General features: G+C 36.8%; 1 protein-coding gene across 2 annotated transcripts; it reads right to left on the bottom strand.

Annotated features, from left to right (window-relative positions):
* Positions 1 to 870: 870 nt before the first annotated feature.
* Positions 871 to 27631, bottom strand: GIN1 (gypsy retrotransposon integrase 1). 2 transcript variants are annotated; one of them, XM_006081186.3, is made up of 8 exons: positions 27558 to 27631; positions 18624 to 18769; positions 16082 to 16275; positions 13299 to 13601; positions 9923 to 10114; positions 9649 to 9825; positions 8848 to 9133; positions 871 to 1550 (listed from the first exon to the last, which is right to left on the bottom strand). In XM_006081186.3, the coding sequence occupies exons 2-8, from the start codon at positions 18760 to 18762 to the stop codon at positions 1276 to 1278; spliced, it is 1566 nt and encodes a 521-aa protein (XP_006081248.1). In that variant the 5' UTR covers positions 18763 to 18769; positions 27558 to 27631; the 3' UTR covers positions 871 to 1275. The 2 variants fall into 2 exon arrangements, with proteins under 2 accessions (XP_006081248.1, XP_014321838.1); XM_014466352.2 differs by lacking the exon at positions 13299 to 13601 and having other exon boundaries at positions 27558 to 27619.
* Positions 27632 to 27655: the final 24 nt, after the last annotated feature.

The raw sequence follows: 27655 nt of genomic DNA, 5'->3' as shown, positions 1-27655 counted from the left end.
ATTGTCATCACCACAAAAATAAACCTATACCCATCAGCAGTGTGTATAGCTTTGATCGCTGTAATGTGAGTAGGAAGGATGTGCATAACTTCACCTTAGATCTTCGCAGAGTTAGTGCTTGTGTTGTACATGGCTTATTTGGTCCACATTCCTTTCCAGACTGTAAGTCCCTTATGAGGATCAGACACAGGACTCATCTTTTAATTTTTCCACAGTATTCTTCAAAGTGCTTTATAACAAATATTTGAAGAGTAAAATTATAAACAACATAGAAATGATAGTTTAAAATCTTTGATATCAGTTATTTTATCATTAATATTCACTTCCTTTTTAATATTTACTTAAGACTGTAGAAAAAAATATTATTAATGAATGATTTTGGCTCTAAAATATATTATGAAAATGCACAAATGCTTTCAAATCAATATATAGTTTCAGATCCTAATCCTGAGACTAACAAGGTAAAATTGTCAATATCCTTCCTATAAGAACCCATTAAATAACTAAATATTTTCCTACAATATTGTTTCTAAAAAATTTTTTTTGGTTAATCCTCACTCAAGGATATTTTCCCATTGATTTTTAGAAAAAGTGGAAGGGAAAGAAAGAGAGAGAGAGACAGAGGGAGAGAAGCATGTATGTGAGAGAGACACATTGACTGGCTGCCTCCGCACACGCCTCGACCAGAGCCGGGGATCGGAGCCGCGGATCGAGCCTGCAACAGAGGTACATACCCTTGACAGGAATTAAACTGGAGACCCTTCAATCCATAGGCCGACACTCTTTCCACTGAGCCATGCTGGCTAGAGCCCTACAATATTGTTTTTAGACATTCCAGTGACACAGAGAGAAATTTCACTTAATTCATTGTTATGATTGAATAAATATTTATTAATACCATTCAAGATAGTTCAAATTTATTTTTTAAAGAAATATTTTTTAAAAAATTAAAACTGAAAACATGGTACCATATCAAAAGATCTGAAAGTTTTGAGCTGAAATTTACTTTACTTCCTAAGAAACAAGCATTGCCTATTTTTTTTAGAAGAAAAAGTGAATTCTATATATTATCTGCTTTCTTTGCCCTTATATATATGCACTAACATTCAAAAGGTACAACTTTAGATCAATAAATAGTTATAAAATAAATGTTCAGAATTTAGTTATTAAGAGTGTGTCCAGACACTTCTATACAACCTTTTTCAATGGAAAAAATATCAAGTTTCAAGGGGTTATATATTCTCAACAAGCACTATAAATAAATTTTGATATTTACTAACTTAAATACTCAAGGACTTGGTTTGAGGAGTCCAACAAACAGAATGTCTGCTTTTCAAGATTACTATTATCTTCTATTAACGGAGAGATTTTAGTATTTCTATATCCTAATAGTTCACCATCCTTGCTTGATGTCAATAGTTCATTATCGGCTACACCAATAGTTGCGTCTTCTACCAGAATACTTGCTTGGTATGCTCCAACTGGAATTTCAGGCAGTCCAATGTAGTCATGATCTGCCACTACTGAACTTTGTAAGAGATAAAGACTGTCTGAAAGAAGAAACATAAGTTTGCCTTTTAGAATTATAATTAAACATCATTTCAAATTAAACAATGCTAAATGAAGAACAAAATCCCAAGTAATAAGAATTAACTAGCAAGATTAACTTCGTTGGATTCTCCTACCCACTAAATAAACATTTCAGAGAATGAATAAAATGATATATGAATTTGAAAGTTTATATAGAGAGAAATAAAGTTACCACTTTGATATGCTAGAAATGCATTTATAGATCTTGAGCTTAAGTACTTACTAGTTATATTAGACTTAGTAACAAATGGACTTTACCACACTTATTTGTCAGAAGAGAGGTTCTATATAAGTGATACTCATTCTATATATGTGATACACACACACACACACACACACACACACACACTTTTTCTTTTAAACTATAAACTAGAGGCCCTTTTGCATGGATTCGTGCACCGGTGTGATCCCTTGACCTGGTCTGCACCCTCTCACAATCTGGGATCCCTCAGGGGATGTTGGACTGCCAGTTTTGGCCCAAACCCCGCTGGCCAGGCCGAGGGACCCCACCAGTGCACAAATGCACCAGACCTCTAGTATGCATATAAGATCTTTGGTTAATCTCTTCCTGCCCCCCACTTCCCTCTGAGATTCATCAGTCTGTTTCATGTTTCCATGCCTGTGCGTTGAGTGTCTGCCCCCTGGTGATCAGTGTGCATCATAGCTACTGGTCAAATGGTCGCTTAGGCGTTAATATATATAGAAAAGTAACGTATTGTAATAAGGATTATACTCAGCAAATTCTACACAAATGCAATAGAAAACTACTCTGGAGATTTCAAGCCTTTTTTGTGTAGAAAAAAACCCCACAATATTCTCATTCATTCAGAAAGGTCAAATATGTTTAACTCCTACTATGGTCTAAGTCTACTGGAACCAATAGAAATGCTCTTTAACTTCAAAAAAAGATTACAAAAAATTACCAGAACAGTGACTCTTGAGACCTTACATACATATTGAAATAATATTTTAGATACACTAGGTCAGTGGTCGGTAAACTGCAGCCCCTTGAGTGTGGCTCTTCCACAAAATACCACGTGCAGGCACGCACGTACAGTGTGATTGAAACTTCGTGGCCACACTCAAGGGGCCAAAGAGCCGCATGTGGCTCGCCAGCCGCAGTTTGCCAACCACTGCACTAGGTTATATAAAATATATTATTAAAATTATTTTCACCTATTTGTACTTTTTAAATGTACTAGAAAATTTAAAATTACATATTGCATATTTTTTGTATTGTATATCTATTGGATAGTACTGATCTAGAATTCTGAGTTAGGGATATAAAAAAGAACAAGATAAGCTCTGTCTTCATTATAGAGAGATAAATATTTTGATTGATTTCAGAGAGGATGGGAGAGGGAGAGATAGAAATATCAGTGAGAGAGAATCATTGATTGGCTGTGTACCCCACTGGGGATTGAGCCCACAACCCGGGCCTTGACCTCCTGATTCACTGGTCGGTGCTCAACCACTGAGCGACACTGGCTGGGCTAAACAAACGTTTTTAAAGGACTTTTCTACTCAGTCCCATTACACAAGAGACTAAGTATTTTTCTTTTCTCAATATATTGATTTAGTTGTGTCTGATGAAAGCAGTATTTCAGTTTATGCAGTTTTAAGGAGTAAAAAATAAGTTTAAGAAGCAAATTAGTTTTAGACTTTTTTAGGTTTGTGTTCATATTACCCTTTCTAAAGTTTTTTGTTTGCTTGTTTATGTGTTTTAATTTATTTTTCAGTTATAGTTGACATACAATATTCTATTAGTTTCAGGTGTACACCAGTGATTAGATATTATATAATTTACTAAGTGATCATCCCAATAAACCTTGTACCATCTGACACCATAGTTATTTATGAAATATTATTGACTATATTAACTATGCTGTAGTTTACACCCCCATGACTATTCTGTAAAAAAAAAGAATAAAAAAATTTAAATATCCCTAAGGAGAAAAATAAATTAAAATCAAAGCCTCAGAGAAGTCTGAGTGATTTGGATTAATTTATTTTTTCAAATAGAAAAGTATAGGGTTTCAGAATACTTAATTTTCTTATTCAGAAGAGAGATGACTTGACTATTCCTATATATAGCCTGATAATCCTAAACCATTAGAATGTATTGCCATACTCATCTTCTCTGATAAAATAACAATAACCATAATTTGATTCTACATAGTTGTTGTTATAATAAATAACCAATACTAACAACAGAGAACTGAATGACTGAGTTCAGATTATATAACTAAAAGGTCAAAGGGAGGCTCTTTGCATAAACTATATTAAATAATAAAGTCAAGATCATGGGCTTGATAATATAGAGACTAAGCTTTGTTTTGTTTCATGGGTGTAGACCTTATTGTGGTGGGCAGAATGGGCCACTAAAGATCTCCATGTACTAATCTCTGGAATGTGTGAATATGTTACTTTACATGGCAAAGATGAACTAGGATAGTGATGGAATTAAAGTTACTAACAAGCTATGTTAATATGGGGAGTTTATCCTGAATTATCTGGTTGGTCCCAAAAACTGCGGTCCTTAAATGTGGAAGATAGAAGGTTGGAGTGATGTGATGTGATGCTGGCTTTGAAGACAAAGGAAGAGGGCCACAAGCTAAGCAGTACAGGTAGCCTCCAGATCAGTGGTTCTCAACCTTCTGGCCCTTTAAATACAGTTCCTCATGTTGTGACCCAACCATAAAATTATTTTCGTTGCTACTTCATAACTGTAATGTTGCTACTGTTATGAATCGTAATGTAAATGTCTGATATGCAGGATGGTCTTAGGCGACCCCTGTGAAAGGGTCGTTCGACCGCCAAAGGGGTCGCGACCCACAGGTTGAGAATCGCTGCTCTAGAAGGTGAAAAAAGGCATGGAAAAATTCTTGTCTAGAGCCTACAGAAGGGAACAGAGCCCTGACAATGACTGGATTTTACTAGTAAAATTTTACCAGTGAGACCTATGTTGGACCTTCTAAGCTACTGAACTGAAAGATAATAAACTGGTATTGTTTTAAGCCACTAAAAGTGTGATAATTTCTTTAGCAGCAGTAGGAAACAACATATAATGAAAACCATTTTACAAATTGTGAAGGGCCATCACACTACATCTTTTGGGAGAGGCAGACACAATCTATCACAATAACTCCTATCCAAAACAAAACAAACAAATGAAACTATTTAAAATCTATAATGGATAAAGCAATGGTTCAACAACATTTTTCATTTCAAAGGGGAACATTATGATTACAAAGAGACACTATGGTATATCATTAAATTTCTTGTTAAAATAATTAATCTTGAAAAGATGCCTGTCATTTAGAGAGACAAAATGACAAATAGGATTGCTTAAAGTAATAATGAGAAACATTGTAGACATGGTACAGAATGTGCTCTCTCTACACCATGTTCTGGATAAGAATGGATAAGAAATTGGCATCAGAAGCATATCTGCTTTGGACAATGAACCTTTAATACAACTACAAAATCTCAAGGCTGGTAAAAGTAGCAATGACAAGTACAGACAAATTCATAGTTCTTTTGGCTATAGCTCATCCAAATGTATGTCAAATAAAAGAGTGGGGTGCTTATTCAAAGACATTTTGTTTGCTTTAAATTTAGTTCAAGACTCTTTAAAATCAGCTTCTGAGGTGAAGATTTTCAGGAAAATATGTGATATTGAAAAAAAGACTGCCGATATCACATTACAGTCAAACCTCATTTCTGGAACATCTCCCATCTCCAACAATTCGGTTCTCGATCAAACAGTTCACTGAAAAAAATGTCTCAGTTGTCAACCAAAACTTCAGTTTTGGACCTGACAACCCTTTCATGCTGATACCTCAGCATGTCCAAAAGTGTCTCTCAGGCAACAAAGGACAGAAGGCTTTTGTTGCTGTGGAAATCAAATGATTAGCACAATTTTAAAACATAAAGACCATCAAGAGCGCTAATGTTGCCCTAGCCAGTTTGGTTCAGTGGATAGAGCATTGGTGAGAGGACTGAAGGGTCCTGGTTCCATTCAGGTCAAGGGGACATACCGCCTGGTCGGGTGTGGGAGGCAACCAATCAATGTTCTCACATCGATGTTTCTCTCTCCCTCTCTGTCTCTAGTCCCTTCCTTCCACTCTCTCTAAAAATCAGTGGAAAAATATCCTCTGGTGAGGATAAACAAACAAACAAACAAAAAAAGAGTGCTAATGTTGCCAAGGGTGTGAAAGTACTCACAATCACAGGCAATTGAACAGGTAGAAAAACTGTTGCTGACTGGATAAACAAAAAGCAGTTAGCCAGTCATAGCATTTCAGAAGCAGTGATATATTAAAATATTCATTTAAGGCCCTGGCTAGTGAATGGGCCCTTGGACCAAAGGGTCCAATCAATGTGTGTATCTCTCTCTGTCTCTTCCCCTGCCCCCCTCTCTTCCACTCTGTCTAAAAATCAATTGAAAAAAATATACCTGGGTGAGGATTTTTTTAAAAATTCATTTAAGGCTATTGGGGGATGGTTCAATGAATTTAAGAAGCGTTTATTTATAGATTAAATAGTACATTAGACAGGCACTATCTATAAGAAGGCTTAAAACAGGGAATCATTTGGGGGTCTGGAACGGATTAATTCAATTTACATTATTTCTAATGGAATAAAAGGATTCAGTTTTCAAACAAACTGCTTCTTGAACAGCCTTCTGAAATGAATTAAGTTTGAGAACTGAAGTTCCACTATATTTTGAATTTCTGTAAATAAGAGAAACATAAAAAGGACCAAACAGTAATCACGAAGCAGATTCCAAGATGGCCAGATCAACACTTTCTTGGTTAACAAGAAAAACAAGTTTACCCACCAATCTCAGGTTCCTTATGTGTACACTAGTACTAAAATTGCAACTTCCTTTATATACTGGAAAAAGTATCTGCAGAGAATTCAAGAAAGCAGCAAAGAGTATACAGCCTCGGTTTAGAAACTGTTCTACACAACTGGATTCTAAAATATTCAGGAGTAGCAAAATGTTTGGCTTTTTTCTTTGGCAAGAGCAAATTGCAAAACGTTGGAACAGATCCTGAAACAGGAATACTTTAAATATAAATTTTGTATTAATGAGGTTAACACATTAGAAAGAAGCTGAATGTCAAAGGTTAAGAAGAAAATCATGCTAAAGAAGAAAGGAAATGTATCCGCATAAGCTTTTTCTACTTAAATTGCAGAAGGGAGAAATAATAAAGGATAGCTCAGAATTAAGAAACACAAGAAATAAAGTGCTTATCTTCTAACAAAGAAAATGAAGGTACCATGAGCTTTCTGAATTCAAATAGTTCAAGATAAGATTACTAATAGAGCAACTGGATCTGTCACAAGCAGATGGAAAGGCACTACGAGCTTCTAATATGAGAGCTGTGACCCAAATCAGAACCACAACTGAGCTATTACTGAGCAAACAGACTCCAAGGGCTTCATCTATCTATATATATAAAAGGCTAATATGCAAAGTGTCCCCTCGGGAGTTCGACCAGGAGATCGGAGTTCGATCACTCACTATAACGTGTGCTGACCACCAGGAGGCGGTGTGAAACGAAGGAAGGCCCCGGCCAGCAGCTGGGGAAGGAAGGCCCCAATCAGCCCTGATCGCCGGCTAGGCATGGTGACCCTACCCGTGCACGAATTTTGTGCACTGGGCCACTAGTATCCTATCTAATAAAATAGTAATAAGCAAATTGACCATCACTCCAACACAAGATGGCTGCCCCCATGTGGTCAAAGATGGCCTCCACCATGTGGGCACAATGGCCGCCACAAGATAGCCTGCAGGGAAGGGAAGTTGCGGTGATCAGGCCAACAGGGGAGGGCAGTTGTGGGCGATCAGCCCTGCAGGGGAGGGCAGTTAGGGGCGACCAGGCCTGCAAGGGAGGGCAGTTGGGGGCGACGAGGCAGGCAGGCAGGTGAGTGGTTGGGAGCCAGCAGTCCTGGATTGTGAGAGGGATGTCCAACTGCCCTCGAGGGGTCCCAGATTGGAGAGGGTGCAGGCTGGGCTGAGGGACACCCCCCCCCCGTACACGAATTTTGTGCACCAGGCCTCTAGTATATATATAAAAGCCAAGCGACCAGAACACCAGAACGACTAGAACGACCAGTCACTATGACGCCCACTGTGGTCAGCCAACCAGCTCGATTGGGGGGCAGCCTCCGATCTGCCCCTCCACCCCAATCGGGGGCGGGGCTGGCTGGCCAACCTCCTGTGGCCCCTTCCCCCAGCCAGCCGTGGCCACTCCCCCCAGTCATCCCCACCCCCGGTTGCCCCCCCCAATCGGGGGAGGTGGCCAGCTGGACCCCACCCGTGCATGAATTCATGCACTAGGCCTCTAGTGTCCTATAAAGTGTAGGTTATCTGGTGCTCTTCTAATTATTATTAAGACTGTTAAAGAACTCAGCTATTTATACTGTTTAAAACTATACTAAATTGTATCTTCCATAAATTGTTATTCATATTCAAATAATATTGATGCTTTATCTTTCTTTATGGAAAAGGCAAAGTTGAATGGCTAAGGTACCAATGAACTCCATCTCAGTTATCCAACCCAGAGAAATTCTAGGGAGCAGATACACTCGGACAAAACAAAAGTCTCACAAAAGTGGGATTTAATCTGAAAGCCATAGCAAAATGTCATTCAGCTCTAGTCTATGAAAGAAACGGTTAAAGAAATCAGGATATCTTGACTGCTCAGAACCGTATCTGGGGGAATATATAACTTTGTTTAGGGTGTTATCACCTCTTCTTATAGCACCTTATAACACTTGGAATACACACCATTCTGCCCTCTCCCCCATACCCACCTGACTATGATGCAATGTTAAAAACTAATCACATTTCTTTTAAGTCCTCTAATAAATTTATCTCACAACAGGATTTTGGACAGTATGTTTGTTTTTGGCATTATCTTAGTTGCTGTTTTTTCATGCTAAAATGAGACACAAAGTTGCTCATAAAATACTGAATATGAACATAGAGAACACATTAATTCTTTTGTGAAACGGCTCAGTATCTCCCACATGAACTATGGGAAAGTGTGAGAAGCACACTAGCAATCAAAATAAAATCTCTTTTAAGCCTGATGGTTCCAGAAGAGATATTCTAATAAAACAGACTACCTGGGATCTAAAACTATACCAAGTTGTATAAAAATGAAAATGTGTGGGGTTTTATTTTTAACTTCTCTCCTCATTCAAAGAAAGTAAAAGTATAGAGAAGTGACAGATATTTACCTTGTTCACTGGATTCTCTTACATAGGGCTTAAGGTGAGACATTTTGATAGGTCTTTTAAGCCTAGTCCCAGTGTTGTCTCTCAGAACAGCACATCCACTTTCTGTAATATAGTCTATGACACAAGGACCAACCCATTCCGACTGGAAACGACCATCCTTCCACCAGTTTTTCCTTTGCCTTAAAACTTCATGACCCACTTTTAGTTGAAATGGATTTAACTGCTTTGGTTTCTTTTTAACAATGATTTTGTTTTTATGTGTTTCATCAACAGTGTTATTCTCCATCTACAAGTATGGGGCAGGGGAAAAGAGAGAGAGAACAAAGGGGATGAAAGAGCTATAGCTTCTTGAAGGTAAATGCAGATAATAATATAAATAATTATTTATTCAGATGCTACTTCAAAGTTAGGTATGAGTCCCACTTAATCCTTAAAACAATATTTGAAAGTCAGCATTACCCCAACTTTACAAACAAAGTCAACTGCAGTAGATTAAGTAATTTGCCCAAGTCAAACAACTGGAAAGCGGTAAGATGAGGGATTTGAATTCTGCTCTACTTGATTCCAAAATGCATGTTTTTCCTATAACTGTCTTTCAGAATTTCATAGCTAGTAAGCACCATGTTTAATCAAGACAAGCAGAATTTGGTGGAAAAAGAATTTGGTTTAAGGATGTATCAGATGTGTGTGTGTGTGTGTGTGTGTGTGTGTTTGTATCCGTGTGTGTATATATGCTACAGAATTTTGAAATATCACTTTATAGATTTTTCTGTTATAGAGTTTTCTATTAAATAGAATCACCTGGCCCACTGAAGTTGTCTTATTCTCCATTATTTTATCAGCTTCTTTAATTGCACTTAGAATTTTGGCAAACATACTTGTATCATCACCATCCACTTCGTGGAGAACATCTAAAGTCTCGGGCATATAAGGATTTCGATTAAACATTTGAAAGTATGGCGTATTTTTAGTAGGCTCCTATTTTAAGGAAAATAAACAACAATTTACAATAAAACACTTATTTGGCAAGAAATACTCATAACTTAAAAGTATAGAATTACAAAAAGGCACATACCAAGTGAGTTACATTGAAGGCAAATGAAACAGCTGACAGGTGATCATCCCAGTTGTTTGGGTAGTCAGTACAGTGTTTGGAAAGAAATGTTTTGATGGTGTTGGGTATACCTTCAGTCTGGTTAACAGCTTGAGAGGCATGAGAAATTACAATTTGCTTCATGCCAAACAATCCACACAGTTCAATATTGATCTGAAAAATATATAAAACAAAGCTGACTTTAAGATTTTATTTTCCCTTGATTAAAAGGTTTCAAAGAAATTGAAACTTGCCTTTTGCATTGACCATGGCCATTTTATATAAAAACATCTATTTTTTATTTAAAATAATAATTATAATTTATTGAGTCCTGACTATGTGCTGGTCAATGGACTAATGCTTTATATTGTTGTCATTATACATTACGACAATCTAATAAGGTAATATTAACCCCATTTTAAAGATAAGAAGCTGGAGCTTTCTAAGTATAGTGCCTTGCCAGGGACACACATACATCAAGGAAGTGGAAGAACAGAATTTAATATCAACTCTGAGTACAAATAACATTTTAATCCAGTAAATAGTTTCTAAAAAACACTAGGTCACATAATCCAATTATCAGCTACATGACCTTGGCCAACTCACCAAACCTCTGTGTACTCAATTTCCTCATCTGTAAAATCAGAAAAATCCCACCCAGGATTCTTTTGAGAATTAAATGAGTAAATGTGAAGACTTAAAACAGTTCTTGGCAATTTATAACTCTTAATGTTACTATTATTGTTGTTGTAATGTACACGACCTAAAGGAAGTCAAAATGAGTTTAGAGCCCTGCCCAGTGTGTCTGAGATGGTTGGGCGTCATCCTGTGCACCTAGAGGTTGCCCGTTTGATTCAGGAGGCACCTGATTGACGCTTCACTCTAACATCAATATTTCTCTCTCTCTTCCTTCCTCTCTCTCTAAAAAGAAAATCAATAAAAAAATCTTTTTTAAAAGTTACAAATGCAATTGTTGGGCTTTTAGTAGTTGTTGGGTGGACTCAGCTGGTACTAGTTTTTGGGGGGTTTTTTGCCCATTACCTTTCCCCTCTTTCTAAAATGTAGACTTTGTGGCATGGGCTCTGGCAGCCATACTGGAAGCACAAGCTTGACAGTCACCTCTTAAAGCTAGAAGTATCAGTTCCCAATGACATTCAGAGTTACCCTTCCAACCTGGGCCTTCTTTTACCTAAATTTTTATACTGGGAGGAAGAGAAGTGTTCTGTGTTACTTGCAGCTGAATACAATTTCTAGCTAATACTGGTATACTATGTAGTAGTAAGCTATCTCCTTTTAATTAAAAAATAACTAAAAAGAAATCCCAGAGAATAGGTATATTTGGGTAAGCTTCAATCTGGGGTCATAATCAATGGTTTTAAGTGGCACCTTTGGAATGGCTTCAACTTCTTTCTTTCAAGAAATTTCCTAGGAATGACCCAGTGAATCCATCTGTGAGATGCTACCTTGATAACCTTACCCCAATAGCCTCTTTTTCTTCCCATTAAACCAGACATCCCACTAGTGGTTACAATCTTGGTTTTCCATAAGACATATTTCTAAAATTAAAGAAGTAATTTTACATTTGAAAATGTTTATTCTCTCTTCTTCAGAGGCTTACAAAAAAAATCTATATTTTATTGAATAACAATTCAACAAATATTCTAAGCCAAGTTACCATAGAAACGTGTATTTTCATCCAACTATATGATAAATCTCCCACTTTGTGTACACTGTTCTGATCTTATTACAACACTTTACCAGTGTTTTCTGTATTTGCTGACAAAATAAAACATTTGGCAATCATTATGCTTTCTTTGTAATATTTAAGCCATTTAAATCACAGCAAAAAGAACACATTTTCCCAATCGTGTGATTTTTAATTTTTTGTATTATTTAACCTCTTAAAAGAGACTTATAAGTATTTATTGTTACTTTTGGTAAAATTTTCAAAGTGCTGGATTGATTATCACATGATTTTAAACATGACTGGAAAAACTGCTGGTGATTCATATTGGCTTTATGCTGTCATTATTTAATTTCTTGAAGCAGTATATGCACTTAAGGTGAGGCTCCTCATTAACAGAGGTAAAAGCAAATATTTCCAAATAGTATACTTTATAATTTTTAATTTTGGTGGCCAATTTTCTATCAGATTGGATTAGTTCATATTTATTTTCATTTCATTAATGTGTCTATGAAAGATCTAATACCACAAGTTAATTAGAAGTGTCAGCTCTATCATTTTCTTGTGGTTGATAGGTGACTGCATTATTAATATTATCATGTTTTATTACAAGAAATTTAAGCCACCTGGCTATTCTGTGAGGATTCACTTTGCTGAAAATTACACGATAGCCATAAATTCAATTATTGCTGAAAGCCAGAGACAGGGAACCACTGAAGATTCCTATATATTGAGGATTCTCACTTTTCTCTTATGATATCTTGGCACAGTAGGTGTGACACACAATCATTTGCCTTATTGACTCAGGATGCAATTATCAATCTGTCCACATTATTAGTAAAGCTGTATTTCTTTCTTATTAGATAAAAAGAAATATAAACAGAATTTCTAATATTGTCATCAAACAAAACAGGGTCTTACATACCCTATTTTGCAGATCACTGCTGTGTCAGTCAAGGTAGTCAAGATTATGTTGCAATTACAAAACACATTCAAGTTTCCGAGGCTTAATTCAACAGTTTTACTGTTTGCTCATTCAAAGTCAGTTGTAGGTCAAAATGTCTTTCCAAAGCAACTATTCTCCACTAGGTGCTCCAGCAATTCTGGATTAGAGAAATTCCATCACTCTCCAGTATAATATCTGGAATATTCTGTCAGTTCTCCAGAGAAAAGAGTAAGATTGGGGGATTGAAGAATTAAGCACGAGTTTTTCACTACCTCGGGCTGTAAAAGTGGCACACATCCATCCACTCAATTTCTTTGGCTAGATCTAGTTACTTGGGCTTCACTACCTGCAAGAGTCTAGAAGGAGCCATCTATATTTGAAGATTAGGATAACTAATTATTGCTGAGCACTAGTAATTTATATGACAAAAGCAACAGACAATTATGCATATTTTAATCACTAAAATTATAAAAGCAATTTGATAATACATATAAATTGAAAAATTAAGAAAAAATCTATAATCTTATTCCTCTTAAAAATAATTCCATGGTTAACCTTATGGGTTTTTATTTTAGTGTTTTAATACCTATTTTTTACATAATTATCTATGTCAGTAAATGAATATGCAATATATATGTAATAAAATTCTTTACTCAGATTTTTGTTTGTATAATCCTCACCCGAGAATATGTTTACTGATTTTAGAGCTTAGACCTCAGCTGTCTTACCTGACGAATGAACTCATCTCTTTGGTCCATTATTATTTTCTGAGGAGGTCCATATAAGAAAAATATATTGATAATAGCTTTAGAAACTTCTGATGCTGAAACATCACACAGAGGCAAAATCACAACCCATTTTGTGAACAAATCTGTCATGATCATAGCATATACATGACGTCTGTTGCTTATATGAAATGGACCCATTAGATCAACAGTAACTATACTCCATGGATTTTCCACCTTGAGGTGCTGTTTAGGTGCTAGAATAACTGTATTTTTTGCCACCTGACAATGATGACAAGCATATACCTGCAAAACAGGCACACAGTGAAGAAAAGACATGTAAATTTTAAATATTCAACATAATAAAAGCAGTCTTATAAATCTTTAATAGTTAATAGGTACTTTGTGTATTGAATAAGAAATTTTTGGATTATTCTAGAATAAAATAAAACCTCCTATTCAAGATAATAAGTAAATATTAGTTGCTATACTATTCAATGACCATCTTTTTTTTATTTTAATATATATTTTATTGATTTTTTACAGAGAGGAAGCGAGAGGGATAGAGAGTTAGAAACATCGATGAGCGAGAAACATCGATCAGCTGTCTCCTGCACATTCCCTATTGGGGATGTGCCCACAACCAAGGTACATGCCCTTGACCAGAATCGAACCTGGGACCCTTGAGTCTGCAGGCCGCCGCTCTATCCACTGAGCCAAACCGGTTAGGACTTCAATGACCATCATAAGGAGTTTTACTCAAATGGAACATAATTCTGGTTTACATTCAATAAATATTTATGAAATGAATATATCTTAAGATAACTTTGCTATAATTTGAAATCAGTATGTAAATATATAATAATTTCTATAAGCAAAAGGTTTTTTAAAAAATTATCACTCTAGCCAAAACCGGTTTGGCTCAGTGGATAGAGCGTCAGCCTGCGGACTGAAAGGTCCCAGGTTCGATTCCGGTCAAGGGCATGTACCTGGGTTGCGGGCACATCCCCAGTAGGAGATGTGCAGGAGGCAGCTGATCGATGTTTCTCTCTCATCAATGTTTCTGACTCTCTATCCCTCTCCCTTCCTCTCTGTAAAAAAATCAATAAAACATTTAAAAAAAAATTATCACTCTAAATTAACTCATACATCTACTTCAACAAATATTTATTAACACATAATTTTATTCAAACAATATCTATAGATACCAAAAATTCCTTTAGGTCCTGGGAAAAGAGAATGGATAAAAACAAAACCCATGCTATCATGGAGCTCTCATGTGAATGAGATGAGATCAATGGATGAACATATGGATGGTGTCATTGTTCAACATATTTCTGGAATTCTACTTTGGAAACTAGTTTTAAACCAACCCCTAAACAAAATTTTAAAACAATCTTATTCAATTATAGTCACTTTTTTATAGATTATTTTTTAGAGAGAGGAAGGGGAAGGGAGGGAGATGGAGAAGGAGGAAGGGAGGGAGGGTGGGAGGGAGGGAGAGAGAGAGAGAGAGAGAGAGAAATATCAATGTATAATTACTTTTTATCAAAAGTTTTATTTTACAACTTATATACAAATAACCTGGTTATTTTCAAAAATCATATCCATCCTCAAATTTGACAAAGATTTCATCAAATGTTTATAAAGGAACTGTGGCAGATTCTAAAGGCAAATACAAATATCCAGGTCTTTGGAATACCTGCATAGATTCATAAACTGGTAACTCATAAATTATACTTTTTTAAGTGTTGGTTTAATTATTTATGCCTAAAATGACCATCCTTTAGATGCACTATTATAATTATTAAAGGGATCTCACATATATATCAAGGAATTCCTACCATTTGCAAATTGAATGTACTAGAAAGAGTAGAAATCAGTTCATCTACCAGCAAGAATCCCAGAATTTCTGGGTGAACTTTTTATTGTAAGAAGTTGAATGTCCTAGTAGGTTACAAAGTTACAAAACTCAGACTAATTTCATTATCTTCACAACTTGACTTTGCGTTTAGCTGGTTTTAGGTTTCTGCCATATTTGACATTTTCTATGGCAAGATGAAATGGGCACAAAAGATGAGAGCACACACAGGGCCTGACTTTTTATGAACATATTCACTTTAAGAATTCACATCAAGATTGGATGACTGCCATCAATGAGGTCATTTAGTTAAAAGAATTTCAACCCCATTTATATTCTGCCTATATAGAGATCAATGATGAAAGTCTAGTTCTAAAAAATCTGTCTAAATATAATGTTTAAATAATGCTTTGTTCTAGTTCAAATTATACTTTAGTGATTTTAAAGAAGAATTCTGAAGGAAAATAAAATACACAAAATTTTCTGTACAAAAATTACCCACACAGCCCTAACCGGTTTGGCTCAGTGGATAGAGTGGCGGCCTGCGGACTCAAGGGTCCCAGGTTCAATTCCGGTCAAGGGCATGTACCTTGGCAGTGGGCACATCCCCAGTAGGGGGCGTGCAGGAGGTAGCTGATTGTTGTTTCTTGCTCATCGATGTTTCTAACTCTCTATCCCTCTCCTTTCCTCTCTGTAAAAAATCAATAAAAATTTTTTTTTTAAATTACCCACACAAACGGTACTAAACCATTTGTACACCATAAGCATCTAAAGTCACAAGCGGCGGGCCTTTTTTAATTAAATTCAAAATATCGTGGCAGTTAACTGGTAAATGAAAACTGCTATCCAGAGTAAATCTGGAGCAATGAATTTTGGATATCTATTACAGATACATTATTCAAAATATTCTAAATAACAGCCATACCCACTGTTTGACATCATTGGTCACAGAAGTCCAGTAGTAATTGGATTCCACTAGAGTGAGGGTTCTGGATATGCCATGATGGGCTCCAGTGTTGTTTTCATGGCATTCTCTTAGGACTTTCTTTTTTTCTTCTTCTGAAATAATTACTAAACGATTTTGTTTTCTGTCTTTTCCAACATAAAACAACTTTTTATCTAGAATAAAGGAGACAAAAATATAATTGCAATTTTTAGAGATCTATATAATTTTAAGATGATCACAGCCTTATCTTTAAACCATGAGGGTTTTTAAAAACAATTAAAAACCTTTTTATCTCTAAGACAGAATATTTGTAATGATGTTAACATACAATCTGAAAGGCTCTCAGCTGTTAGACTTACTAGATATGTATGAGGAGCACTAGCTGCTATAACTTTGTATCTAGCAATATAAGTAGAACTAGCTTGCTCACCAAAGCATGTAAAACTATGGAAGTATGAAATTAACTTTCTATGGGATACTCAAACTAGAAAAATACTTGCAGACACCTTCTAAAAATGGCATGAATTAGCAAACTATGTACAGATAAGCCACTTCAGGAACAGAATTTTCTGAAATAGTATTTCATCATAACTCCATTTTTTGTAAGCAACCACCTCTCTTAAAATTTTTCTGGATTTGAGTTGGAGGTGGGGTTGGTAAAGCCAGAAAGTCGGAGAACATTAATCCTCAAGATAGTTTGTTTTCCTTTGGAGGATACCTGACAAGAATCTAGCAGGGAGAGAAACATCGCCTCTCCAGTGTAGATGAGGTAACTGTTCGAAATCCAGATTACACCACTAAGTTACTAATATGACGAATTAAGCACATGCTCAGTGGAACAGTCCTTACTTGAATTTAAGCAACTTGAGGGCAGGAACCTTACTATCTTATTCGTCAATGTATCTCCAAGGCTGAGATGTGACCTGCTCATTAGGAACTTTGTAAACATTTTTTACATAAATGATTAAATAAATTAATCAATGAATCCTCACTTTAGTCTAAGAAGTATGTCTGTTCTTAAGCTTAAGGGAGTTATGTACACAGGGAGAAATGAATAGGTATTTATTTATTTATAGAGGCCCGGTGCACGAATTCATGCCCCAGTGGGGTCCCTAAGCCTGGCCTGCAGGGTCGGGCCAAAAACGGCTCTCCGACATCCCCCGAGAGGTCCCGGATTGCAAGAGGGCGCAGGCCAGGCCGAGGGATCCCACCAATGCACGATTGGGGTTGGGGAGGGACAAGGGAGGTTGACCTGCCGGAAAGATACTGTGAGAGGGCTCCAGGGTGTGTCCGGCCCATCTCACTCAGTCCCAATCAGCCGGACCCCAGCAGCAAGCTAACCTACCAGTCAGAGCATCTGCCCTCTGGTGGTCAGTGCATATCACAGCAACTGGTGACCAGTCGATGTCTGTCCCCTGGTGGTCAGTGCACGTCATAGCGAGCAGTTGAGCAGCCTTAGCATATCATTAGCATATTACGCTTTGATTGGTTGAATGGATGACTGGATAACTGGACACTTAGCATATTAGGCTTTTACTAGAGGCCCGATGCATGAAGATTAGTGCAAGAATGGGCCTTCCTTCCCCTGGCTGCCAGCACTGCCTTTGCTCCGGCCGGAGTCGCCTTTCCGCCTTCACTCTGTCCTGGAGCCGCCTTTCCGCCTTCCCACGCTGCCCAGAGGCCTGGAGCGGTGCGGAATGCCTGCGTCATTGCCATGGCAAAACGCAAGTGCCCCGCCCCCGGCCGCCTGCATATGCAAATTAACCCGCCATCTTTGTTGGGTTAATTTGCATACACACTCCTGACTGGCTGGTGGGTGTTGCGAAGGTATGGTCAATTTGCATCTTTCTCTTTTATTAGTGTAGATTATATAGGATCATAGAATTTTCTTGACTTTCTTTGAGGAAAGCCTGATTCTGTGCCTCTAGCCAAAATTCTCATTAATAGCACCAACATTCAGTTATCTGTGACTATACCTCTTACTTTTCTCATTCCAAACTTCCCTTACCCTTTGGAAGAAGAAAAAGAGGCAAAAATTATCATAAACTTTCAATACATATATTCTACTGACTAATATTTAACCCATTCAGAAATTATTTAATGGCAGTGAAAGGAGGGAACCACAGAAATAAGTATAGTAAACAAACAAGTTAACTTTGTCAACATTTTCATATTAAGCATCAAATAAGTTTTTCATTGATAGTAACATGAGTCTTCAAAATACACCATTAGGGCAGAAACCACCTGAGGGAAAAAGCAGGCAAGGTTAATTTAGGTATAGGTTATTGCTTTTTATCCCAAGGTATCTTTTCTGTCTATAAATTTAAATGCCCTTTTCATGGCCTTCAGTTAACTTCTGTGTGATTTTTATTTTGCTTTTGATTGAGTGGCACCATCAATTCAACTAGTAATTGTTTAGCAACAACCAATTACTACAGAAACTTTCAGGAGTCCATAAAGAACACATATGGAGAAGCATCTATATTAACTCTATATTCAAGATTTGGGGCCTTAATGTTACCTTTAAAGACAAATTTTTTTGCTGCTCTTCTTATTCCACTTCTCTCACTTGGTAGTGTAGTTGGATGATATTCACCAGTTCGTTTATAATACGCAATTTGTTTAAGATGAAGTTCACCGTTTTTTCCACTACGTACCATTGTGAACCTAGGTAAAAGATATTTAAAGATATAATTTAGCCCGGCTGATATGGCTCTGTGGTTGAGCATAGACCTATGAACCAGGAAGTCACAGTTGGATTCCCAGTCAGGGCATATGCCTGGGTTGCAGCTGGATCCCTAGTAGGGGGTGTGCAGGACAACCAGACATTCAGCATATTAGGCTTTTATTATACAGGATCATAGAATTTTCTTGACTTTCTTTCAGCAGATCAAGGATTCTCTCTCATCACTGATGTTTCTATCCTTCTTTTCCTTTCCCTTCCTCTCTCTGAAATCAATCTATCATCTATCTATCTATCTATCTATCTATCTATATATATATATTAAAGATACAATTTAAATGATAAGCTAATTCAGTTGCTTTTTCAGTTCAGACTATCACACTTCTGCTTTACATATGAACTGAATATTCACAAAATATTACCTGAGAGAGATAATTTGTAGTATAGAAAAGGAACAATATGATGTATATGAACTAAAATATTCAAATGTTATTTTTGAGATATATCATGACAAATTATCTTGTCTCGTTCCACGTGGTAAGAAATGTTGACAATTTTCCACATACTGAGGAAAAAAGGAAATGAACAAGTACACTTCAAAAAGTTTTGTTTAAAGTCTCTCAGTACCATTAACTAAAGCGTTACTTATATAGGATGGTTCTGTTATGAGACATTTAAATAAACGATAGGTTATAAAGAGAGAAATTCAGTTTTATATTACTTCTATATATATTTATGGTCATTGAAAAATGCAAAAAAACAAAAAACAAAACCCTATTCAAATCATTTATGAGAAAGGTATATTTTGGAAATGTTCATATAATAAAGAAGAAAGGAGATATTTAGTTATTCTAGAGCTCATGCACTCTTCTGAACTATAAATAAGCTGCTTTTTGGATCAGAAATTATTTTTTATTTTATGCATACCTTCTCTATGTTATAAAGAAAAATCTGGTTGAATAGGCCAAAATAAAGGAAAACTTCTCTATTTTAGTTTTCTTTAAAAAGAAAATTTTTTCTTTCATATTTTCAGTTGAAAGAAGTGATCCTGCGCTGCTTTTCTGTTTGGCCCCACCCCCACCCCATCCAGAATCATTTTCGGCTTTTCTCTCCCTGCTGCTGTGCCCTGGGAGGCTGACCTTTACAGGCTGCATTTATAGTTTTCTACCCCACAAAGTCCATTCTGCACCAATAAGAAAGACAGATTGGGGTGGAAAAACAGAGAGGTCAGTACAGTTAGGGGACAACTGCATAATTGAGGCAAGAAATGATAAAATTCTGAGTCAAAGAAATATCAGTGGAAATAGGCAGATACATTTTATAAGAATCGTGACTCACTGAATGTGTGAGTGAATAAAATTAAGAGTGTGGGATCACTTCTGAAGTTCTGGCTTAGGGAGAACAATGACAGTATTGAACATGTTGTATTGAGCTCATGGATGACCTAAGCATGTAGATGAAGTTAAGGCAGTGGAAGAAGGATTTCATGGAAAGTACACCTAGTAAGAAGAACAGTAGACATATCCTTATCCTTTAACATTCACATTAATGAATACACTCATCTATGAATCTTTCCTGACCACATCTATTTCCTCTCAGGTAGAATTGTGCACACCTTCCTTGGTGCACCCACAGTACATGCACCACTTTCATAAAATCTGCAACACTTTATTCAACTTCCTAGTTTATATGTCGCTCTCCCAAATATATTGGAAATCCCTCAGCAACATGAGATTAGCCAGAGAAATAGGAAAAAATCCAGAAGAGGTTCTGTCATAGAAGTCTAGGGAATAAAGAGCTCTTGAACACAAAGTAGAGGAGAGGTTACATAGTATAAGAACTAAAATTTGTCTAGTGGTTTTGGTAATAGAGTAGCACGGGGCAAGTGGAAACCAGACTAAGGAGGTATAAAATGAATAGGCATTGAAAAAGTGTATATAATAAGCTTAAGTTTAGTTATGAAGGCAAAGAATTACAAGACAGTTGCTAGAGACAAATATGAGGTTTACTCACTGATCTAAAAAAATATTATTGAGCTCCTGCTATGTGCCGGACACACACTGGAGATACAATAATAAACAAGACATGTGTCCTCTTGACCCTTATGGAGTTTACATTCTATTAGGGTTAAGAGATTGCTTTGACATCCAAGTTCATAGCAGCATTATTCACAATAGCCAAAAGGTGGCAGCAACCCAAGTTTCCATCACTGGATGAATGGATAAACAAGATGGGATATACCAGGGGTCCTCAAACTTTTTAAACAGGGGGCCAGTTCACTGTCCCTCAGACCGTTGGAGGGCCGGACTATAGTTTAAAAAAAAACTATGAACAAATTCCTATGCACACTGCACATATCTTATTTTGAAGTAAAAAAAAAAAAAAAAAACGGGAACAAATACAATATTTGTATTTGCATGTGGCCCGCGGGCCGTAGTTTGAGGACCCCTGGGATATACTGTATGCATACAATGGAATAATTATTAACCTTAAAAAGGAAGGAAATTTTGGCACACACTAAAACATGAACATTATGGCTAATGTAAAATAAGTCAGTAACAAAAACACATACTGTATAAGTCTATATATATGAGGTACCTAGAGAAGTTAAATTTATAGAATCGTGTTTGTCAGGGTGTGGGGGTTGGGAGTAAAGGAGAGTTATTGTTGGTATAGAGTTTCAGTTATGCAAGAAAAAAAGCATTCAGAAGATGGATGGTGGTGATGGTTACACAACAATGTAAATGTACTTAATGCCACTAAACTATACACTTTAAAATACAGTTAAGATGATGAAGATGACATCTAGGACTTTTATAGCTAGAGAGAAGTCAATGCCTGGCTTTAAAACTTCAAAGAACAGGCTGACTTTGGTTAGGGACTAATGAAGCCATTCCCAAAATCCAAGAATCCTTAAGAATTATGCTAAATCTACTCTGCCTTTGCTCTATAAGTGGAAAAACAAATCCTGAATAACAGCACAACATGGATTTACTGAATATTTTAAGACCACTGCTGAGAACTACTGTTCAGAAAAAAACAAACATTCCTTTCTAAATATTACTGCTTACTGACAATGCACCTGATCAACTAAGAGCTCTGATGAAGATGTACAATGAGATTAATGTTATTTTCATGCCTGCTAACACAACATCCATTCTGCAGCCCATGGGTCAAGGAGTAATTTGACCTTCAAGTCTTATTACAGTCATGTGCCACTGAATAATGGGGATAGTTCTGAGAAATACATCTTTAAGCAATTTCATCATTGTGCTAACATTATAGAGTGCACTTGACAAACTTAGATGGTATAGCCCCCTATGTATCTAAGCTATATAGTATAGCCTATTGCTCCTAGGTTACAAGCCTTTATAGCATGTTACTGTACAAAACAACACGAGATTAAATCAAGCACAAGAAAAAAATGATGCAATCAAGAAACATAGTATTCACAGCATTAGGGTTTATAATAGCTAAGACCTGGAAACAGTCTAAGTGCCCATCAGCAGATGAGTGAATAAAAAAACTATGTTACATTTACACAATGGAATACTACACAGCAATAAAAAAGAAAGAACTCTTAACATTTACAACAGCATGGATGAACCTGGAGAGTATTATGCTGAGCGAAATAAGCCAGTCAGAAAAAGATAAAGTATCACATGATCTCACTCACATATGGAATCTAATGAACCAAATAAACTGATGATCAAAAATAGACCCAGAGTCATAGGAACATGAACAGACTATTGAACCTCAGAGGGAAGACAGGGGAGGGTGGGTGGGAAGAGATCAACCAATGAACTTGTATGCATATATGCATAACCCACAGACATAGACAATGGGGTGGTGAGGGAGGACGGGAGCAGGCTGGAAAAGGTTTATGGGGGGGGGGAAGTATATAATACTTTCAACAATAAAGATTTTTTAAAGAAGAAATGCAGTAAACATAAGATATATGAGGCTGCTGCTGGTGTAACACAGCATACTGTTTAACAGCAAACTTTCTAATGTAAGTATAAAGAGTACACACTAAAACAACAAAAAGTATAGTATAGTAAATACATAGACCAGTAACTCATAAGTAAAGCATTGCATTAGGATGTTAGGATGGCTATAATGTCATTTGGCGACAGGAATTTTTCAACTCCATTATGATCTTATGGGACCACTGTTGTATATGTGGTCCCATCATTGATCAAAAAGTCATTTTGCGATGCATGACTGTATTTAAGAAATATATTTCATAAGGCTAGAGCTGGCAAAATGATTCCTCTGGATCTGGGCAAAGTAAATTGAAAACCTTTTGGAAAGGATTCACCATTCTAAATACCATTAAGAACATTTGTGATTCATAGAAAGAGGTAAAAATATCAACATGAACAGAAGTTTGGAAGAAGTTGATTCCAACCCTCAGTGACGACATTGAGGGATTTAAGACTTCAATGGAGGAAGTACTGCATATATGATGGAAACAGCAAAAGAACAAGAATTAGCTGTAGCGCATAACAATGTGACTGAATTACTACAATCTCACAATGAATCTTTAACAGATGAGGAGCTGCTTCTTATGGATGAGCAAAGTGATTTCTTGAGATGGAACCTATTCAAAGTGAAGATGCTATGAAGATTGTTGCAATGACAACAAAGAATTTCGAATATCATGTAAACTAGTGCATAAAGCAGTGGCAGGATTTGTGAGACTTCTAATGTGGGCAAAATGCTGTCAAACAGCATTGTATGATACAGAGAAATTGTTCATGAAAGGACGAGTTTTCAATGAAGAAAACTTCATTTTTGTCTTTTTTAAGAAACTGCCACAGCCACCCCCAACATTCAGCAACCACCACCCTAATTGGTCAGCAAGCCATCAACATCTAGGCAAGACCCTCAGCCAGCAAAAAGGTTATGACTCACTGAAGGCTCAGATGATGATTAGCACTTTTTAGCAATAAAGTATTTTTTAATTAAGGTAAGTATATTTTTTAGAGAATGTTATTGTGTACTTTATAACAAACTACAGTATAGTGTAAACATAACTTTTATATGTACTGGGAAAACAAAAACTGTGTGTGATTCGCTATTGTGATATTCACTTTATTGCGGTGGTCTGGAACTGAACCTGCAATATCTATGGGGTATATCTGTAGTAATCAGGACGGTGTGGTACTGGCAAAATGAGAGCCATTGGCCTATTGAAGAGAATAGAGTGTCTAGGAAAAAAGCCACACAGAAATGATAAATTGATTTTTGAAAAAAGCACCAAAGTAATTCAACAGAGAATGAATAATATTCACAAGAAATGTTGCTGGAACAACTAAATATCAATATGAAAAAAAAGATGAACCTCAACTCTTATCTTTCACCAACTGTAAAAATTAACCCACTATGGGTCATAGACCAAAAGGTAAAACCTGAAACTATAGAACTTCTAGAATAGGGGTGGGGAACATCCGGCCCACGGGCTATAGTAGGCCCACATAATAATTTGGTCTGGTCCTGCAAAGGCATTAGGGGTGAGTTAATTAAATGTTTGATCAAATATAGCAGGCTAATTTTTAATTGATAATTTTGTATGGCCCGGGGATGATGTTATAAATATCCAAATGGTCCCTTGGCACCAAAAAGCTTCCCCACTCCTGTTCTAGAAGATAACAAAAAGGAAAATCTTTGTGAGTTTAGGTACAAACAAAAAGAACATTCACAAAAGAAAAAAAAATTAAATTTTGTTCTTTTAAAGATACTGTTAAGAAAAATTACAATTAAGAAACATTTGAAGTACATATACTAGTATATAATAAATACTAGTAACTTATGTCCATAATTTATAAAGCGTTCCCCTAAGCTCAATAATGAGAAGAAAATCCAATTTTAAAAATGGGCAAAGGCAGGGGTCCTCAAACTATGGCCCGCGGGCCACATGCAAATACAAATATTGTATTTGTCCCCGTTTTGTTTTTTTACTTCAAAATAAGAAATGTGCAGTGTGCATAGGAATTTGTTCATAGTTTTTTTAAAAACTATAGTCCGGCCCTCCAACGGTCTGAGGGACAGTGAACTGGCCCCCTGTTTAAAAAGTTTGAGGACCCCTGCGCAAAGGATTTGAACAGACACTCATCAAAGAAGATATGGGTGGTAAATAAACACATGAAAAGATACTCAGAACCATTACACAATGAAAAATGCAAATTAAACCACTAAAAGATACTAGTACATATCCATCAAAATGGCAAAAACAACTAAACAAAACAAACCTAAAAATACTAAGTATTACCAATGACGAGAATTGATAGTAAATGTTATAAAGTGATTTTGTAATAAATAATTTAAATTATAAATAAAGAATAGATCTTATTAATTCTTAGTGCTTACATTGTTTCACACAGTGTTTGGGACACGATGATCATTCAACTATTTGTCAATAAGTAAAGAATTACTTGCATTTCCTAACAGAAGAGTTAGCATTGAATTAAAAGAGGGCACATGTTCCAAAGTTCACTTTGGGAAAACATTACTTGCATACATGTGGCACTAGTAGTACGGTGTGTCTGAGAAGATAAGGCTTTTAGGAGTCAGCATTTCTAGTGAGTGAGTTACTTAAGCCTCAGTATCCACATTTAGAAAAAGGACATAATACTTATCCCACCTTTTTCACAATTACATGGATCAATGAGATAATGGATTTGAAAGTCCTTTACAAATCATATAATTATTGTTTAAATACTTAAGTATTATTATCCATATCAAGCTGTTCAAAGTAACAGAGAACACTTCTCAAAATCTTTACAAGGAATAAGATTTTAAAACCTCACTCCTTTCTTTAATGGTTGATTAATGTTTTCTGGCAAAGTATATGTTTTACTAACAATGAAACCTAGAAAAGGCAACAGCTGCATACTTTATAATGAGATTATAGTCTAAAGGGGCTCACAAGCTTATAGTTCTGGAAGTAGACACAGATGACAAGGACACATAGAAAATGGAAAAGAAAGAAAATTAGTTCACAAAAGTAGTGTTTTAAATAGATGGTTAAAAGTTTGCTGCTAATACCTGGTATTTACATAAAAGAATAACTTAAAGAACCAGTAGATTTTTTTTCTTTTCAAAGTATATTCACCATTTGGTCCCTAGAAACCCCTCCCCACTCCCCCTGAGCCTTGGTGGTTGAGCATTGACCGCTGAACCAGGAGGTCAAGGTTCCATTCTATACGCCTATGTTGGGGGCTGGATCCCCAGTGGGGGGCGTGCAGGAGGCAGCCCATCAATGATTCTCATCATGGATGTTTCTCTCTCTCTCTCTCCTCTCCCTCCCTGTCTGAAATTGAATTAAAAGAGGGCATATGTTCCAAATTCTCTGAGGTTATCCTCATTGATCCATTCCATAAGGCTATCGGAATTAATCCTGACACCCGGCGCGTCACCAAACCAGCCCACAAGCACAGGGAGATGCGAGGGCTGACATCCGCGCCAAGAGCCGCGGCCCCGGGAGGGGCCCCAGGTCCCACCCCGCTATAGGTGGTTCGCCGCGCGGCTTGGAGAAGGCGCAATGCTCTCCAGCTCCACCGTCAACGCTAATATAAGTGATGTTTGTGAAATCCTTACCTAATCGACAATTTAGGACAGTCAGAAAAAGAAAAGGTCCTGAACGAAGGTGGCTCATTACCACTTCTGGCTTTGCAAGAGGAAATGTCAGTCATCTTTGGCTGAACTGTTTACACTCTATCCCTTGCACAACATCAAATAAAATCAATGAATATCTGTGTTAATATTTATTACTTAATTCCTTCAATAATTTTATCTTGTGTGTGCAATAAAGACAGTGAAGCATCACTTTAAATAAAATCAGGATTTCACTGTTTCACCAAGGGCAAAACCCATCAAGGCCACCAAGTTAAGCCTCTAAAAGTTACATGCATATGTTCCAAGTTAAAGACTCAAAATCAGAAATATTCCGATACGCATGTTAACTTGTGATCAGAATTTTACTTCTTAATTCTTTCTATTTTAATCCCCGAACAATGTAAGAGCACAATTTTATGCAGCGTCCAAGACTGGGAAATCTAAATATCCCAGACAATTCGCTGTAATCTGCGCTTCATTTCAACGTACACATCCGTTTAACAAAAATGTCTTCATCTCCAAATGCATCGAAATGAAGTCACATGTGATAAATGAATTTCCTTTTGAAAATTACTTCTCCACTTTAGGTTAGAAACGCCCATTTAAGGAAAACCCAGAGATAAAATGGGTACTTTTCCTTTAAGACAACGAGACAATATTCTCCCTTGAGCGAGCGTTTCTCCCTGCACAGGAGGTTTTCATTTGGGGCAAAAGGGTAATATTCCAGATTAAACGACAACTATGCTAAAGTAAGGGGGGAGAATTCTCCAACGTCAACCAAGTGCAGCACTCAACTTTTGAATTCACTCGGAGACTCGGACGCTACTTTAAAGGGGCATTTCCAGAGCGTTTAAGCGGCTAAATCTTAAAGGCAAAGTCCTACTAAATTTAGCACAAACAGAAAAACGACCATTAAGTAAAACCCAGTTCCACCGACTAGGCATCTCCCCAGGCCCGAAAACGGAAATCGCCCAGTTTCTGTTCTGCAGACCGGGGACCCCGCAAGGCCCTGCCGCCCCAAGGGCGCCTGCGCAACATCCAATTAAACCCTTCCTCGGCTAGTCGACGGGAACGGCTTTGAAATGACTGCCAGGTTACGCCTCACTTTAAAATTCATTAGGTATGACAAAGCACACCTGAACGACCACTCACCGAAGTGGTCCTAAATGCAAACGACAGGATTTAAGCTTCCTCGCGACTTATCTGGTGCTGCCGGAAGCGGAACTAACCAAGTCGTTAAGAGGGGAGGG

Source organism: Myotis lucifugus, unplaced genomic scaffold (assembly GCF_000147115.1).
Source record: "Myotis lucifugus unplaced genomic scaffold, Myoluc2.0 scaffold_0, whole genome shotgun sequence".
In the NCBI taxonomy this organism is placed as follows: domain Eukaryota; kingdom Metazoa; phylum Chordata; class Mammalia; order Chiroptera; family Vespertilionidae; genus Myotis; species Myotis lucifugus.
The sequence above is the reverse complement of the archived record's forward strand: the minus strand, read 5'-3'. Positions and strand labels throughout refer to the sequence as shown.

Bases quoted from the DNA above. Each gene is read 5' to 3' on its own strand.
- GIN1 (XM_006081186.3), bottom strand. From the start codon at position 18,762: ATGGTACGTAGTGGAAAAAACGGTGAACTTCATCTTAAACAAATTGCG. The intron at 16,276-18,623 runs GTAACATTAAGG...CCTTTATTCTAG, and splicing joins AAAAAAATTTGTCTTTAAAG to ATAAAAAGTTGTTTTATGTT. The intron at 10,115-13,298 runs GTAAGACAGCTG...TATATTTTTCAG, and splicing joins GAGATGAGTTCATTCGTCAG to ATCAATATTGAACTGTGTGG.